Source organism: Anthonomus grandis, chromosome 11 (genome assembly GCF_022605725.1).
Source record: "Anthonomus grandis grandis chromosome 11, icAntGran1.3, whole genome shotgun sequence".
Classification (NCBI taxonomy): Eukaryota; Metazoa; Arthropoda; class Insecta; order Coleoptera; family Curculionidae; genus Anthonomus; species Anthonomus grandis.
In genome coordinates, this window is record NC_065556.1 from 26,460,258 (window position 1) to 26,479,160 (window position 18,903).

General features: G+C 29.2%; 1 protein-coding gene across 13 annotated transcripts in view; it reads left to right on the forward strand.

Annotated features, from left to right (window-relative positions):
• LOC126742188 (uncharacterized) overlaps window positions 1–18,903 on the forward strand; it is a 108,654-nt gene that overhangs the window by 30,137 nt on the left and 59,614 nt on the right. For all 13 annotated transcript variants that reach the window (XM_050448767.1, XM_050448777.1, XM_050448778.1 and 10 more), the window contains exons 3-4: window positions 2,674–2,900; window positions 3,484–4,119. In XM_050448767.1, coding sequence (XP_050304724.1) covers window positions 2,674–2,900; window positions 3,484–4,119 — 863 coding nt within the window. The remainder of the gene's footprint in view (window positions 1–2,673; window positions 2,901–3,483; window positions 4,120–18,903) is intronic.

Here is an 18,903-nt window from a genome sequence, read left to right on the forward strand (position 1 = left end):
TTTATTATTATTATTCCTCTTTCGCTAACGCACGGTCACTTGATAGGGTTATCTTTGTCTGGGGTCAAATTTTACCACGCCTCGCACAATATCGTTTTCTCGCTTTAACGCATAGTCTCTCACTATTATTAAGGCCAGGGTATAATAGTCCAGGCGTTTTTATAAAATAATTGCTTATATTAAATTAATGAAGACTAATGCAAAATCATGCTACTAAAACCTAGACTATAAAAGAGGTCAAGTTCCTGTACTAAAATTTTTTTTCAATTATTTTGGGCGTTTTTTGGTTTTACTGTTTAGGTTTTTTTATGTCCTTCAAATTCCTGGAATAATTTTTCAATTTTTACCAGACAGGGTCAACCTCCTGAAATACTATAGAATTAACGAAAACCAATGCAAAATTGTATCATTAGTACCTAGACTATAAAACAAGATCCTTCAGTAATATTCTCCCTCTATTTTTAACGCACGGTCAATTTATAGGGTTATCTTTGTCTAGCAACAGTTTGCAAGGACACGTTTTGCACAATATCTCCTTTTCGCTTTAACACATGCTGTGCAAGCGCAGAAATAATAGTCCAGGCGTTTTCATAAAATAATTCCTTATATTTAATTAGCAAAGACCAATGCTAAATTATATTGTTAGGGCCTGAACTATAAAACAAGCTAAGTACCCGGAATATTTTTTTTTTTTTTAAATTAGTTAGGACCAATTTTAATTTTTTTTTTGCAGACAATAGAGCTAATTTTTTATGTAGTCTGTAATTTTTCTTTTACTCCCATGTAACTGCCAAGTTAATTAATTTGCTACTTTTTCCAGTTTATGTCAAGCTTCTGAAATACTATTGAATTAACGAAAACCATTGCAAAATTATACCATTAGTGCCTAGACTATAAAACAAGATCGTTCAATAATATTCTCACTTTCTCTAACGCACTTAGCAGAGTAATCTTTGTCTAGGGACAGTTTACAAGGCATGCCTTGCATAGTATCGCCTTCTCGCTCTATCACATATTATTAATAATTGTTGAAAAATTTTACAGTTTGTCAAGAAAGTCTGAGTTAAAATAAAACAATATAAAACTATACATAAAGAGAAAACAAACATACAATACATCAAGGGTATCTTAAATATTTAACCTAGTCTCTTAATATTGTTAAGGGCAGGATATAATAGTCCAAGCGTTTTTACGAATTAATTGCTTGTATTGAATGAATGAAGACCAATGCAAAATTAAAGCATTAGTGCTTGGACTATAAAAGAAGTCAAGATTATGGAATAATTTTTTTTCAATTAATTGGGGTAAGTTTTAATTTTTTTCCAGGCTGCTTAGGCTATTTTTTATATCCTTCAAAATCCTGGAAGCATTTTTAATTTTCTTCCAGTTATGGTCACATTTTAATTTTTTGTTAGTTAATCAGGTTCCTGGATTAACTTTTATTCCAAGTAATTAAGGTCACCTATGAAATGTGTCTAGGCAAACTACTTTTTCTCAGGCTGCTAAGGTAATTTTTCATATATTTTAAGTTCCTCGAATCATTTTCCATGTTTTCCAGTCAATTTTCTGTTTTGTTCCACTGACTACCAAGTTCCTGAAGTTATTTTAATTTTTTTCAATTAATTTAGACCAATTTTCAAAATTTCATTACAAGCAGTAGGGGTAATTTTTAAATGCTCCAAGTTCCTGGAAAATTTCCTCTTTTTCCAAGTTGCTAGGCGTGAAATTTTCTTATGTCTATGATTCTTATGCTTATTCTCAGATTTTTTTATAAAAAATAAAATTTTCCACACAAGAGTCCTCTTCATTATTTACGAAATCTTGAAATAACCTTTGCACACATTTTTATAAGTATATGACATCAGATTTTTGTGTCATGGCTATTTTGCGAACAAAAGCCAAAATTTCGATTAAAAATTAATTTTTTTCAGTTTTTTGAAAAAAAAAATGCTTTTTCTTAGGGACAGGTCGATGAAAGTTTCGATCAAAACCCACTCTTCCTCAAAGTCAAATCTCTTAACAACCATCAGTAAATCCTTCCAAGTTTTCTTCTCACACGAATTGATATTCCTAATACAAAAACCTTGAGCCAATTCCTCAATACGGTCGCGTCACAAAATTTATTTTTGGCACAACTTTACCAAGGACTTTTCCGGATAACGAAGTCTGATCTTACGAGGGCGATACTCCTCCCATAATATATTCTCCCCTAAGAAAGAAATAAATTTCATCTTGATTTGTTTAACGTCCAAATAAAATGTTTTAAGGAAATTGCCTTCTTTTTGCCACTTTTGGAAGGGGATAGAGCATATACAGGGTGAAAAAAGTGTATGTTTGTCTGGGAATCATCTGTGAGGAAATCGTATTTAAGAATGTATGTTTGACTGGAAATTAATGATAATTAAAAAAGAAACTAGTCAAAAAAACACTATACCATCAAATAACTAAAAATTACCTAAACCATAAAAGAAATAACTTTTAATCCCATAAGAAGAAAACGAAATTTCCAACTCCGGTGAACTCCTCGCACGCCAGGACTAGAAATTAGATTTTAAAAATGCATATCGCTCCACCACCGGAGGCATAAAATCCACGATGTTATTGTACTTTTCTCGCTGATTTATTGTGCCTCCGAATAAATCAAAATTCATGTTATTTATTTATGTCTTTTAGGAAAGCAGCCCCTTGGAAGTTCATCTCGCCCCCACCGGGTTGGAGTTGGTGCAGGCGTTACGTGGTCTTCTTCTGCAGGCCCACTGGCACACATTTACCCTTTTGGCCGATCCATCGTCGGCAACTTCTTTGAGGAGCACCGAGTTATGGAAAGTCCTTCAAGCGCCACCCCTTCGTCCCACTTTGGTGGCCTTACCGAACCCTTTGAGGCCTCAAAGTCTGTTTAGGTAAGTCACTTTAGAAACACCCTTTTTATAAAAAATTACGAAAGCCAATTAAATTCACATGGTTTATTAGCGCAGAGAAATTGGGGTAATTTATTTTATCCCTTGGCAAAAATAGAACGCCAGACCGGAGGGAAAGTTTCTTCTCGTTTAACGAGAAATCAATTCTCAACTTTAAATTGATGTTGCAATTACGTGATGTTATTTTGGCCCTTGAATGGTGTTTTGCACCCGTTTGCTGAAAATGTAAAAATACATAGGTTTTATGAGTATGTATGAGATCAGCACAATCTTAAGACGTATTGTGATAAGAAATAGTGCACGGATACTTAGCCTGTAGCCTTTTGTTTAAACAGGCTCTTTTTATGATAGTTCAAAATGTAAGAAAACCTATTTTGCCTCATTTTACATAAATCTGTAAATTAGTATTTTTTACAATTATAAACAGGAATTTTGTTTTATTATTTTACACCAAAATTGCCAACCGTTGATGTGAAGGAGCTATTGGAATAATAAAAAATAACGATATTACACTTTCCACTAAGATACGGGAATTGACCTTTAAAAAAATTAATTTTTTTTCCAGAAAACTGGCAGACATATCCAGATCAACGCGTGGCGTGGTGATATTATGCAGCGACAGCCCGAGTGCAATCCGCATATTAGAAGACGCGAAACGTCTGAACATGATGGACGGCCATTTCGTCTGGATCTGGATCGACACCGATAGTTCCATTAATATCCATAACGCGTCCGACGAGGACCTCTTTGAACGTGCCCCCACTAAACCCCACCACCTCGACAAACGAAGTGCTTTCTTACACGGTGATATTAACGAGATGCACATAAATTATTTATTGCGAAACGATCATTTTCTTTTGTTGAACCGTAATAATAACGGTCCTTCGAGCGTAGCAATTTCTAAATTACACCGCAAGGGGGCGGCGGCGGGTCCGCCCCCCTCGCGAATTAGTTTTAGTGTTAAGAGTGAACGAGCTAAAAGTGATTTTTTACCCGCGGGGTTACTTAGTCTTAAGCCGGTGCCTGTCAAAGTTGACAGACATTTAGTTAAGGGGGCGGTACGACTGTTGATGGCCACTCTGAAGTCGGTGTTGGCCGCCTCACCCGCGTGGGCGGTACAGAAAGTTGCTACTAATAAGTTCGCTACCAGCTGCTGGGAGGACGTGCAGAAGGATCTTAGTTTTTCTTCTGATTTTGGAAGGTATGTATTGTACCGCCTCACAAAAGTCAAAAATTTGTTTAATTTCTTTTGATTTTGGATGGCACATATGTGAAGGATTTTATGTGATTTACTATTCTAGGCGTTTGTGGTGGGTAAAGAGAATTTAATTTAAATTTAAATAAAAAAATTTTACAAATTAAATTTTTACTAAAAACAAAATATAATTTATTTTTCAAAATAAGGAAAAAATTAAGATTTCGAGTCACAGGGCGGCAGATAAATAAAGAAATTATAAACAATATATAAAAAATTAAATTTTAGATCGGCAGATCTTTCTTTGCCAGAGTTGCTGTAAAAACTTAAAAAGAAAGTGATAAAAAAATCCTAATTTTATTTTTATTAAGAATCAATAAAAAATCAAATTAATTTTGTGAAATTAAAAAAAAAGTCAAGTAGCGCCAGATAAAGACACTGCAAATTAATACAAGTAAAAAAAAGAGTGAAAATTATTAAGTTAATACAAAGGCAAAAAATCAAAAAAAAAAATGAAGCATCTTCTAAAATCAGATCAAATGTATAAGAATATTTTACAAATTAAATAAAGAGCATAAACAAAATATAATTTATTTCTCAAGATAAGGACAAAATAGAGATTTCGAGTCACAGGGCGGCAGATACAGACATTTTCAAAAACAGAAAATTAAAACAAGTATTTTGAGTCTTTTCTCGCCTTTATTTGTTGGTGTTATTCCTTCTGAACACATTTACCATAATTTACACTGCAGGTACTTTCAATATTTATGTAATTTACTTTCTTGTCAACACATAAATGAACCGTGCATTACATTAAATTTATTCCTCTAAATTAAATATAAAAAATTAAATTAGAGGGAAAATACCGTGAATGAAAAAAACGTGTCGAATTTTTTATTCGATTCCCTTTGATTTAAGAAGATTCGTGTAGGGTTTTATGTAATTTCTTCACTTAAAAGGGCGGCTTAGGGAAAGCAAATATCTGCCGCCCTCGAAGGTACCTGCATAAAAAGAATTTTTTCTTTATTATAATAGATATTATTTAATTTGGTGGTAGGGTTAGGTTTCCTTGACACGGTAAAATTCCATTAAAAAAAAACCTTTCAATTACTTTATATAAAGTAGTAATATAATTGTAGCAGATGGAAGAGTTTAGTCAGTAAAAGAGCATTTGAGTCATGCATGCCTGTAAGATGATTTTTATTCCAGTCTGTCTTAGTCGAAAAATGTAATGAATTTATGTTTTACACATTTATGGAAAAAGATTAATTTGTTCTCCAAGCGAATTTAAACTAAAATGAATGACGCAGTTAAGCCTATTTTGGATTCTTTAATCTAGAAAAATAAGACTCGCCTCAATTGCCTGGAAAAAAATAATTAACTTTGTTTTCTTCCAGGCGATTAAGCCAACTGGCAAAATTAATCTAAAATATTACTAATTAAGAAATTATATATTATTAATTGAATAATTATAAATTTTATGACATTCTTGGTTACTGCTACCTGGAATAAAATAAATTCTTTTCCAAAAATCTCCTGAAAGAAATTAATTAATTTTAATTTTAAGTAAAAAAAAGCTTTAACACTATTTTAAAAAGAAGTAAACCTGTATAAAATAGTGCCGATAAATGAAATCATACAAATAGTTCTTATTAATAAGATTCTAATATACTGTGATGAAAAAATCATGGCAAATCCCCCTCTTGTTTTATTTCCAGGCAGTTGAGCAAATCTTGGATCATTTTGCCTGTAAAAAAATGCCTCAAACGCCTGGAAGAAATTAATTAATTCGTTCTTCTTCCAGGTAGTTGAGCTAATTTAATGTTTTTTCTTTCAGGCAGTTGAGCCATTTTGTGTTTAACTTATTTCAACTACAGAGAAGTAAATTAATTTACGTCTTTTCCAGATAGTTCAGCAAATGCAAATTCATATTTTCTGGGTAGAACTAGAGTCAAAGGCCTAAAAGAAATTGCTATATTTCATTTTCTTCCAAGCCGCTGGATGTTATAATTTATTATAGGTATACAATAATATCACAATTTATCTTGTAATATATGAAAAAGCCCAGGAATTCAAGAAGATACTGACCGATAAGATTGGTGAAAAATTATGATGCCTTTAAAGGTAAAACATGTATCCATGCAAAAAAAAAATTCATGATACTATAGTTGTATCAATTTTTCTAAAAAGTTCAAGGTAAGAAAGAAAATTCAAATTTGTTTCAAATATATGCAAACAAATTACTTTGAAAGTCCAAGAATATAAGAAGATTCCCAAAAACCTGAAAAAAATAAGAAATTACTTGGAATACTAGGATGAACAATATATAGGTCGTAAATGCCTGGACTAAAATTAAAAATTACTTAAAAAAATTATCCAAATATGTTTGAAATACGTGGTGATAGATGTACGATAAATATAACCAGAAAAATCAGTTGGCAAATTCGATTTCCTCATCTACCTGTACAATAATCAGTTACTCATATTATTTCGACCATTCAAAACATCGAAATAGTATATCTTTTATTTATTTTTTACATATTTTTATTTGTTTTATTTATATTTTACATATTTATGCAAAAAGATTAATTTGTTCTCCAAGCGAATTTAAACTAAAATGATTGACGCAGTTAAGCCTATTTTAGATTCTTTAATCTAGAAAAATAAGACTTGCCTCAATTGCCTGGAAAAAAATAATTAACTTTGTTTTCTTCCAGGCGATTGAGCCAACTGGCAAAATTAATCTAAAATATTACTAATTAAGAAATTATATATTATTAATTGAATAATTATAAATTTTATGACATTATTGGTTACTGCTACCTGGAATAAAATAAATTCTTTTCGAAAAATCTCCTGAAAGAAATTAATTAATTTCAATTTTAATTTAAAAAAAAAGCTTTAACACTATTTTAAAAAGAAGTAAACTTGTATAAAATAGTGCCGATAAATGAAATCACACAAATAGTTCTTATTAATAAGATTCTTTTATACTGTGATGAAAAAATCATGGCAAATCCCCCTCATGTTTTATTTCCAGGCAGCTGAGCAAATCTTGGATCATTTTGCCTGTAAAAAAATGCCTCAAACGCCTGGAAGAAATTAATTAATTCGTTCTTCTTCCAGGTAGTTAAGCTAATTTAATGTTTTTTCTTTTAGGCAGTTGAGCCATTTTGTCTTTAACTTATTTCAACTACAGAGAAGTAAATTAATTTACGTCTTTTCCAAATAGTTCAGCAAATGCAGATTCATATTTTGTGGATAGAACTAGAGTCAAAGGCCTAAAAGAAATTGCTATATTTCATTTTCTTCCAAGCCGCTGGATGCTATAATTTATTATAGGTATACAATAATATCGCACTTTATCTCGTAATATATGAAAAAGCCCAGGAATTCAAGAAGATACTGACTAATAAGATTGGTGAAAAATTATGATGCCTTTAAAGGTAAAACATGTATCCATGCAAAAAAAAAATTCATGATACTATAGTTGTATCAATTTTTCTAAAAAGTTCAAGATAAGAAAGAAAATTCAAATTTGTTTCAAATATATGCAAAAAAATTACTTTGAAAGTCCAAGAATATAAGAAGATTCCCAGAAACCTGAAAAAAATAAGAAATTACTTGGAATACTAGGATAAACAATATATAGGTCGTAAATGCCTGCACTAAAATTAAAAATTATTTAAAAAAATTATCCAAATATGTTTGAAATACGTGGGTGATAGATGTACGATAAATATAACCAGAAAAATCAGTTGGCAAATTCGATTTCCTCATCTACCTGTACAATAATCAGTTACTCATATTATTTCGACCATTCAAAACATCCAAATAGTATATCTTTTATTTATTTTTTACATATTTTTATTTGTTTTATTTATATTTTACATATTTATGCAAAAAGATTAATTTGTTCTCCAAGCGAATTTAAACTAAAATGATTGACGCAGTTAAGCCTATTTTAGATTCTTTAATCTAGAAAAATAAGACTTGCCTCAATTGCCTGGAAAAAAATAATTAATTTTGTTTTCTTCCAGGCGATTGAGCCAACTGGCAAAATTAATCTAAAATATTACTAATTAAGAAATTATATATTAATATTAATATTAATATTATTAATTGAATAATTATAAATTTTATGACATTCTTGGTTACTGCTACCTGGAATAAAATAAATTCTTTTCCAAAAATCTCCTGAAAGAAATTAATTAATTTTAATTTTAAGTAAAAAAAAAGCTTTAACACTATTTTAAAAAGAAGTTAACCTGTATAAAATAGTGCCGATAAATGAAATCACACAAATAGTTCTTATTAATAAGATTCTAATATACTGTGATGAAAAAATCATGGCAAATCCCGCTCTTGTTTTATTTCCAGGCAACTGAGCAAATCTTGGATCATTTTGCCTGTAAAAAAATGCCTCAAACGCCTGGAAGAAATTAATTAATTCGTTCTTCTTCCAGGTAGTTGAGCTAATTTAATGTTTTTTCTTTCAGGCATTGGAGCCATTATGTGTTTAACTTATTTCAACCACAGAGAAGTAAATTAATTTACGTCTTTTCCAAATAGTTCAGCAAATGCAGATTCATATTTTGTGGATAGAACTAGAGTCAAGGGCCTAAAAGAAATTGCTATATTTCATTTTCTTCCTAGCCGCTGGATGCTATAATTTATTATAGGTATACAATAATATCACAATTTATCTCGTAATATATGAAAAAGCCCAGGAATTCAAGAAGATACTGACTGATAAGATTGGTGAAAAATTATGATGCCTTTAAAGGTAAAACATGTAACCATGCAAAAAAAAAATTCACGATACTATAGTTGTATCAATTTTTCTAAAAAGTTCAAGGTAAGAAAGAAAATTCAAATTTGTTTCAAATATATGCAAAAAAATGACTTTGAAGTCCAAGAATATAAGAAGATTCCCAAAAACCTGAAAAAAATAAGAAATTACTTGGAATACTAGGATGAACAATATATAGGTCGTAAATGCCTGGACTAAAATTAAAAATTACTTAAAAAAATTATCCAAATATGTTTGAAATACGTGGTGATAGATGTACGATAAATGAAACCATAAAAATCAGTTGGCAAATTCGATTTCCTCATCTACCTGTACAATAATCAGTAACTCATATTATTTCGACCATCCAAACTGTATATCCTAAAAATAAATTCATTCACGCCAGGATGCAATACATTATGTTAAAATCCAAAGTCCACAAGATACGACCGTGTAGACCCGAGAAGACATCGAGCCATATATCCCCAAACTTTCGAAATAACTTGGCGGAGGTGCGGTTTTACTACCCCTTCCCGACAGCTTGCCTTGACAACAACCCTCGAAGTTCCTACTGGGGGAGCATAAAACAACTTAGAAATTATTTTTCAAAGACTTATTACATTATAATGTTGTTTATTATTTTATGTAAGAACGGGAAAGTTGAATGGGTAAAAAGCTATTTATAAAGGATAAAAGCACACTTATCTACCTAATTAAGGCTAATAGCGTTGTGTATTTCCGCTAATTGCCATCGTTAGGGCGAGTAACTAACAATAGAAGGCACAGGGTTCCTTTTGGCTTTCTATTGTGTTCTTATGCATAGCAGTGATACGTTTTATTTTTATTAATTTTGTGGTAAGTTCAGTTAGATATTATGAATAATTAAAGCTATAAGTATAGGACCAGATGAAATTCATAGACAGATTTGCCTTTAGGGATTTTTGAGTATAGATAGAGGAAATTGATTTTTATTTTTAAATAAATAAAACAGCCATTTACATATGGGAAATCACTTCCAGGCAATGTAAAAGAAATCTTGGTTCAACTGCATGCAATAAATTCAATTTATCTTGAAAAATATATATTAATTCTTATTTTGTTTATTAAATTGTTTTTATTTTTTAGTTATTTTATTTGAAAAAAAAAGATCCTTAGGCAACGAAACGTCATTCACCATATGTTACTATTTTTATATTTCAATATTTCGATTAATTAAAACCTCAACTGTCTGAAATAAATTTAAAAAAAACTATTAATTTTTTTTCACGTGTCTTGACTTCAATATAAGCCAAGATGTTCATAAAGCCTAAAAAATTTCATATTTCATAAGAAAATCATTGGGAAATTATGATACAATTTAATGTGAAAAGGTTTTAATTTATCAAATGGAGGGAGTTGTCTTAAAGCGACAACAAAAACCCTAAATTTTAAAAATCAAAGTATCCCTCATACATTTATACCCTCCCCAATAAGAATCGTAAAACCGAATCCAGACGCTTCAGTTCCAGTTTTACGAGCGTACAGTCGTTTACGAGATTTTTAACTGTCACACGAGTTTAGCCATCAAATTAATGGGTTTTAAAATGGTTTCAATCCGGATTAGAGGATTAACTATAAGAACCCTCCCATAAAAATGCCATGAAACTGTTATAAGTTCTTTACAATATAAATGAGCGAACATTGTCCCGTAAACTGGAGAGTTAATTAAGTATATCCTTAATAAAAAATCGGTTTAGCTGTGTATGTAGGTAAATATAAAAAAAAATAAAGGCTATAAATGAATGGCAGAGCCGTTGCCGATAAATTAAGCGATCGATCATGTCCAATTACATGCGAAAATACGAATATTAAGTTACACTTTGAATAGAAATGGAAATTGGAATTTGTGTGACCGATTTGATGATTTTTTGTTACGGTTTGCTTGTTTAATGTTTGATAGAGAAAATGCATTTTATAAGAGAAAATAACGATGAAGGTTTGAATTTAAAAATTTGGTCATATTTTTCAGGATATTAAATGAGCAGTTCAAATTTCTTCAAGGGTCTCGTCAAGGTTTCTTGATCACTCTGTCTATGAATTACATTCGTTTCAATACTTTTTATTTTATTTGTCTAAAATGCCAAAAAAATTTCAAAAATATTTTTTTGTTCTGCTGAGATACTTTTTTTTTAAACCTATGTCTTACCATGAAAAAATAAAACTTGAACAAGCAAAACGACAACTGCCTGGAATAATTTAATTTTTGTTCTAGCTTGAAAAAAATTAATTACATTTTTAATTTAATTTATTTATTTTTTAAATCTTAAAAAATATTTTTTCATTTTTCTCCATTTATTAATTTGTTTCTATTTTTTATTTTATTTATTAAAAAATTATAAGATTATTAACTCTAGGCAATTCTCTTTCACCATATATCATAACTTTTAATATTTCAATACTTAATACGATTAATTAAAACCAACATCCTGAAATAAATTCAAAAAAATAATTAAACTAAATGGCAAATTTTTATATTAAGACTAGTACAAACAAGACAGAGGAGATTTAAAATACAAATATAAAAATTAAAAGAAAGAACAAAAAAAATTTCAAGTCTAGGGCGACATCCTCAGAAATAGGAAATAAAATTAGTGCATTAAAAAATAAAATATAATATGAGGTGGCAAAATTTTAAAAAAATTAACCAAATAAACATTCAAGTATCTTCTAAAATCAGTAAATATGTCTTAAGAAATATTATGAATAAAATAAAAAATATTATTTTTTTTTTAATTAAAAAAAGTCAGGGCAGATCAAGACGTCGTCAAAAACAATAGAAATGATTACAAGTAATTTGAATAAAAAAGATTTGTGTTTAGGATCTATATTTTTATTAAAATATTTTCTAATAAAACTGATTTTAGAAGGTTCAAAATCAAATTTATTGAATCAAATAATTAAACAAATAATTAGATAAAATTTAATAATTTATTGCACCTAAATTACAAACAATATGTATGTGCAAATATATTTTTTCATTCATATATTTTTTTGTTTTTTGCCGATTTAATTGTTTTTTCAAATAACTTGTCTCAATTGCCACTGTCTATATCTGCTCCTTGACTTGAAACATATTTTGGTTTGAATTTGAGACAAAAAGTTAAAAAAAATCACAAAGAAGTATTTTCTAAAATTAATTAAAATTTTTAAAAAAAATATTATAATTTAAATAAAAGACAAAATTAAAATAGTTTTATTCTTAAATCAAGGAGCGGTGTATACAGGCGGCTTTAAAAATTGAAGAAATTATAAACAATTATAAAAATTAATTCAAAAAATAAAAACACCCCTATTTGGAAATTCATCTACAGTTTCTTCAATCTGATTCATTTAATGCCTATATCGGGATTTACAAACGAAACCATAGAAAAGCCTGGAAAATTAAGATTTACTAGATTTTGATTTTGTTCAACATTAATCAACCCTAAAAGCAATATTGACCACTTTATATAAAGTAATTGAAAGGTTTTTTTGATGGATTTTACAGTATCGAGAAAAACTAACCCCATCACTTTTAATTAATTAATTTAATATGTATTTCAGCATTTTTTGAAAAATTACAAGGAGTTAAGTGAGAACGTCGGTATTCTGGAACAAAACCTTATTAATAGGCACACTACCATTTTTAAAATGCAATAATTAATGTAACAAAAATCTGAAATTTTTAATAACCTTACAGTAACCATAACTTGAAAATTAAAGATCACACATTTACTTGTGAAAATTAGTACAGAGGTCCTTAAATCGGCCCTTACTAATTAAAAATTGAATTTATGCACAAATAATTAAAGTAAATTGAAGAAATTAAAAAATCATAAAACTTTCATAATTCAAAAACTAAAAAAGACTTTTGTTTCAAAATTCATGTAGATAGCGTATTAAACGTTTTAAATAATATGTCCGTGAAACAAAAAAAATATTTAATACTTGTATGTTTATAAATATATAATTAAAAATACATTGCTTTCTAAATATATTTGGCCATTAGTAAAATGCACTATAGTACTAGAAAATGTGGAGATTTCGTACTGACAGGTACATTTACAATTGAACGAATGAGAAACAATTGCCTGGAAGAAATCAATTAATTTGGGTTCCTTTAAAGCAGTTGAACTGACTAATTTAATGTTTTTTTATAGCTTAAGAAAAAAAACCACTTTGTTTTAACTTTAATTGCCTGGAAGAAATGAATTAATTTGTTTTTCTTCCAGGCAGTTATTAAAAAAAAACTAACAAACTTCAACTGCTTAAAAGAAATTAATTAATTTACATCAAATGCCTTAAAGAAATTTTGTTCTAGATTCACTAATAATTCGAATTTATCCATGAGTGTAGCAGACATAAATCCAATAAATTCATAAAGTATGACAGCGTTTTTAATAAACCAATATCTGTAAAACTCAAAAATGAAAAAGTCTCATATTACATTATAATAGCTTGATAAAAATTACTTATTTAATTGAACACCTATTCCAGGTAGCAGAATTAATTTTTTCCTTGCAATTAAGGGAAGCTATAGGTACTCTACCTTTTTTGAAAATGCATTAAATAATATGGTAAATAACAGATTAGTGGTTGAGCATTTTTTTAGCACCAAAAATGGGGGGTTAAATTAGAATAGTGGACTTTATTTTTATAGGTGAAATGTAATATTACGACGGTTAAGACAACCCTATTAAAGTGGTAGCCTACCTTGCTGTCGCTTCTTTTTCTATCCAATTCAAACTGCTTGTCCCATAGGTTCACCTCCTTATTTTGCTAAGGCGTTACTTTATGTCTTTGGAATTCACTCGCGAAAAAATATGTGTGTATATAAGAGCAACCTATTTGGTTTAAAGTTCTTGCACTCCTTACGACTGCATCAAAATTCGGTGCAGTACTACAGTTAAAAATCTACACAGTGGCTATAAAAAATTAGTACGCAGTTTAAATCTCTATTTATTTAAAATTAAATGTATATATGAACTATTTGAACATTAATTTACAGTGTCTTTAATTTAATTCCTTTAATGCCTATATCGGGTATTAAAAACAAAACCCTGGAAAATTAAGATTTATTAAGCAATGTTTGTTCAACATTAATCAACCCTAAAAGCACTATTTAAAGAAAACAGACGGGCAAAATATGATATCCCTTATTTATTTAACATTCTCACCTTCGTAAATTAAAGACCGCTCCGCTCGTCATTGTTTCACCCCTCCCCCCGAGCGGAAGAGCGGAAGAGCGACACAAAGACACACCGAACAAACTCGGGCGGAACGGAGCGAAAATAGCGGAATTTCTAAAAAGGTGCTTTAATTGCTTTTTCCGTTGGATAAATGTTCCGCAGAGTAGAGGCAGGCTCACCATGCTACTCGGGATGTTGGCTAATTGCTATCTGCTTCCATCCCTAATTCTTTTTGCTTTGACAATGCCTTGTGTTACTTAAGAAGGTTTTTGGCTTATTATACTTAAAAGAGCAAATATGCTGACTCTTTGGAGGGAAATAATGGTAATTTTAGTGTTTTTTTAAGCTATAAATATGAACATCATATCCATTTAAATTATGCATAATTTCGCATAAAAGGGTAAAAAATTAATATTTCTTTTTAGGTAGACAGGAGAAACAAAAAAATGGAACCAATTTCCTGAAAAAAATAAGTTTTACTATAAAAATCAATTAATGAGCGAAAATATATAAATCGGATCATCAGATGCACTTAAATTATGCCACTCCATTATAATTTATCGATAATACATTTAGAGGTTTACTAATAATTTAATTAGTATTTGGCTACGTAATAATCACCCTTAAATGAAAATCAATTCTGGATTAAAATGGATGTTCGCTTGTTTTTACTGCTGTAGACCAAACCACCTGATAATGCAGCGTGTTGAATAAATAATAACAATTTTTTTCATTAAAATTATAACTCAGTTAGTAATTTATATATTATTTATGACACATGCATATGAAAATATTTTTGTATGCATATGTTAATAATCAGACAATTTGAAAGACATATACCATATTTTTCTGGAAAAATTAAAAATATTCAATAAAAAATAACTATCCAAAATGGGTTTTTATATTTAATTGTTTTACTCGATACGACCCCAAAAGCAATATTTATAGGAAAAACCACTGATAAAGGTCGGAAATCGAATAGGTGGAAGAGAGTTTTAGTAAAATAGAGAATTTATGACAAGGAGAAAATTTAAATTCAAAGTAAAATTAGGAAATCTATGACTCTACTTTCTTCACTTCTGCCAGTGTTATACTTTTTTTTTCTAAATGGAATGAGGAACCGATGAATACCCAAGTCAATCAAAAGAAAAGATGTACTAAAAATAGTGAATGGTTTATGGCCTTAAGAGGGTCTCCAAAGTTGTTTGATGCCCGGAGGAACTTAACCCCGCTTACCTGAAACGCCCAGAGAAGGAATCCTTCACAATCCTGCTAGCTCAAGCCGATGTGGGTTCTAGCTTCTTTCTCAACCAAATGAACTAAAATTTCTTAGGTAGTAACTACCCAAGAGTTACCCAAATAAATGTCAAAATCAGTATGGCGCCACCAAGTTTTGCATTTTATATAATCCCAATGGACGCCCAATATTTATCAAAATTTATTTAGGCAAGTTCAAAACGAAACTTGGAAAACAAAATCAAAGTCAACTCGGTATACACTATTGTTTCCAAATTACCTATGATATTCTAACCTACTCAACTCAAGTGAAAAAAAAATCATAGAAGAATCTATGACTCTATAAGTCTATGACTCTACGAAAATAAATAAATATGTTAAAAATGAGTAGAGAAATACCAATAAAAAAAGTATTCTTCCAGGCAATCCTTGTTTTTTTTTTAATTATAAAAAAATTAACTGTGAAACGATCATTTGAATTAGGATTTTTTTAAATAAATAACTGGAAGTAACCTCATAGTATCTGTTTAAAGTTCTTAATGCACGAACCTTTTATTTGATAATTGTTTTCTTCCAGGCATACCCAGTTTTCCTGGAACATTATTATTAAAGAAGTAAATTTAGAAAAATAGCAGGGGATCAAATAGGAATTTATGCTCCCAAGAAAATAAATAGAAAAATTTTCAATTTAAGATACCTCTAGTTTTTACCCAAATGCCTGGAAGAATTTAAAATATTAATTCTAAGACGTTCAAATATAAATATGTAGTAAAACCATAACAAAGATTTTATTTTCACTTCTAGTTTTTTCTCGAATGCCTGGAATACAATTTTTTTTCTTCCAGGCACTCCTAGTTTTCTCCTCAAATATTTGGGATAAACCTACCTATTAAATTAATTTAGTCCAAGTGCTTAAGAGATATTTTATTTATAAATTTCACATTTCTTTATACTGAAGGTTACTCTAGTTTAAGTTTACTTTAGGTGACAGGTATAAAACGATCTAAGAGTGTAAAAAATTAATTATTTATTTCCAGGCAGCAGAAATCTAAAATAACACCAATTTCTTGTAAGAAATAAAAATTGATTCTGGGTTAAAAAAAATTTGATCTATCTGAAAACAGTATTTAATGAGGAAAACAATATAAATCTGATAGTCAGACCCATTTAAGTTATGCATAATAAATTCCAAAGATTATAAAGTAATTTTCCACTTAATAAACTTATAACGATTGAATTTAAATATTCATAACTTCCCAAGTTCGTTGTATGTTTCATTTAAATACAGATTTTTTTAATAAATAAGTGGAGGTAACGTCAAAGTGTCTGTAAAAAACTCTTAATGCACGAAATCTTTAATTAATTAATTTTTTCTTCCAGGCACTCCTAGTTTTTCCTCAAATGCCTGAAACAATTTAAAATAATAAATAGAAAAATAATTCCAAGACGTTCTTTTAAATTTAGTATTTTACCCTTCTTGGGTATTGAATGTGGGTTCAAATAGAACTAGGGTTTTAAATGTTAATATCGCCGACGTTTTGGTCCATACTAAGCCCTCCTCAAGGCGATAAAAAGTGAAAACCTTTTGTCCATAAATATTTAGTGAAACCATAACAAAAATTTAATTTACAAATGCCCGGAAGAATTTTATTTATTTTTGTTCCAGGCATTCCTAGTTTTCTTTTGGCCTTTTTGGGATATAACTTGTAATAGTTGCAAAATTATGCAATTCAGTCCAGGAGATTCAGAGATATTTTATTTATAAATTTTTATACTGAAAGTACTAAAATGAAATATACTAAAAGTATTAAAAAATCAATATAAATGTGATCGTCATATCGATTTAAATTATGCATAACGTATACTTTTAAAACCTGAGAATTATAAAAATTATACATTTCTTAATAGCCTGAAATGTTTGAAAAAGGGAACAAAAAATTCCTTTAAATGCCTAAAAATTAGAGGTAACTTTGATTATTTTTCAAAAAAGGTTATGTTTACTTTAGGTGACAAAATTGAACAAAAACAGTTTTGTTTATTTATATACTGTGAAGTGTGTGGATGGCTTCTAAAGGCCTGATGGTGCTCTAATTAGAGCGAAACACGTGTAGCCCGTTTTATTACATGTTGTGAGGCCGTGACTTTGTGTTTTTCTTTGTTTTTCGTCAATTTTGTATGTTGGTCTCTTAGAGAATAATGGATGAGATTTTTGGATTAGGTGACAAAAGTGTAAAGAAATTATTTTTTTTTTCCAAGCAGCAAGAACCCAAAATGACACCAATTTTTTGTAAGAAATAAAAATTGATTAATAATTGATAATAAAGTTGAACTAAAAAGAAGTAATGAATAAAGAAAACAATATAAATCTGATAGTCAGACGTATTTAAGTTATGCATAATAAATTTCAAAAATTATAAAGTAATTATCCACTTAATAAACTTATAACGACTTAATTTACAAATTCATAACGTCCCAAGTTCGCTGTATTATTAATCTGAGTAACGATTTTTTTAATAAATAAGTGGAGGTTATCATAAAGTGTCTGTAAAAAACTCTTGATGCGCAAAACCTTTATTTAATTGATTTTTTCTTCCGGACACTCCTAGTTTTTCCTCAAATGCCTGCAAGAACTTTAATAAAGACATGAATTTCAAAAAATAGTGGAGAGTAAAATAGGGACCTTATGATTCTAGAAAGAAAATAAAATTTGTTATTCCAGGCACTCCTAGTTTTTCCGCAAAATGCCTGGAAGAATTTAAAATAATAAATAAAAAACTAATTTCAAAATGTTCACTCAAATTAATTATTTTACCCTTCTTGCTAAGCTTATTGGATGTGGGATCAAATAAAACTCGTGTTTTAAATTTTAATATCACCGACGTTTCGGTCCATACTAAGCCCTCCTCACGGCAATAAAAAGTGAAAACCTATTGTCCATAAATATTTAGTGAAACCATAACAAAAATTTCATTTACAAAAGCCTGGAAGAATTTTATTTATTTTTGTTCCAGACATTTCTAGTTTTCTTTTGGCCTATTTGGGATAATACTTGTAATAGTTGCAAAATAATGCAATTTAGTCCAGTCGATACAGACATATTTTATTTATAAATTTTTATACTGAAAGTACTAAAATGGAATATACTAAAAGTATTAAAAAATCAATATAAGTATGATCGTCATATCCAGTTAAATTATGCATAACGTACACGTTTAAAACCTGAGAATTGACTTGAATGTTAAAAAAAGGGAACAAAAAATTCCTTCATATGCCTAAAAATTAGAAGTGCCTTAGAAGTTAAACAAAAAAAGTGAGGAAATCAATATAGATCTGATCGTCAAATACACTTAAGTTATGCCTAATAAATCCCAAATATTTCAGTGCAATTTTCAACCTTTATCCCGCCTATAAACTTATAATGACCTAATTTACATATTCATAACTTTTCCAAATGCTTATGTAAATACTGTTGATGCAAATAAAACCTTTACTAGACCCTTATAATAGCAAGCCCAGTACAATTCACATTAAACAATAAAAATATAATAAAATAAA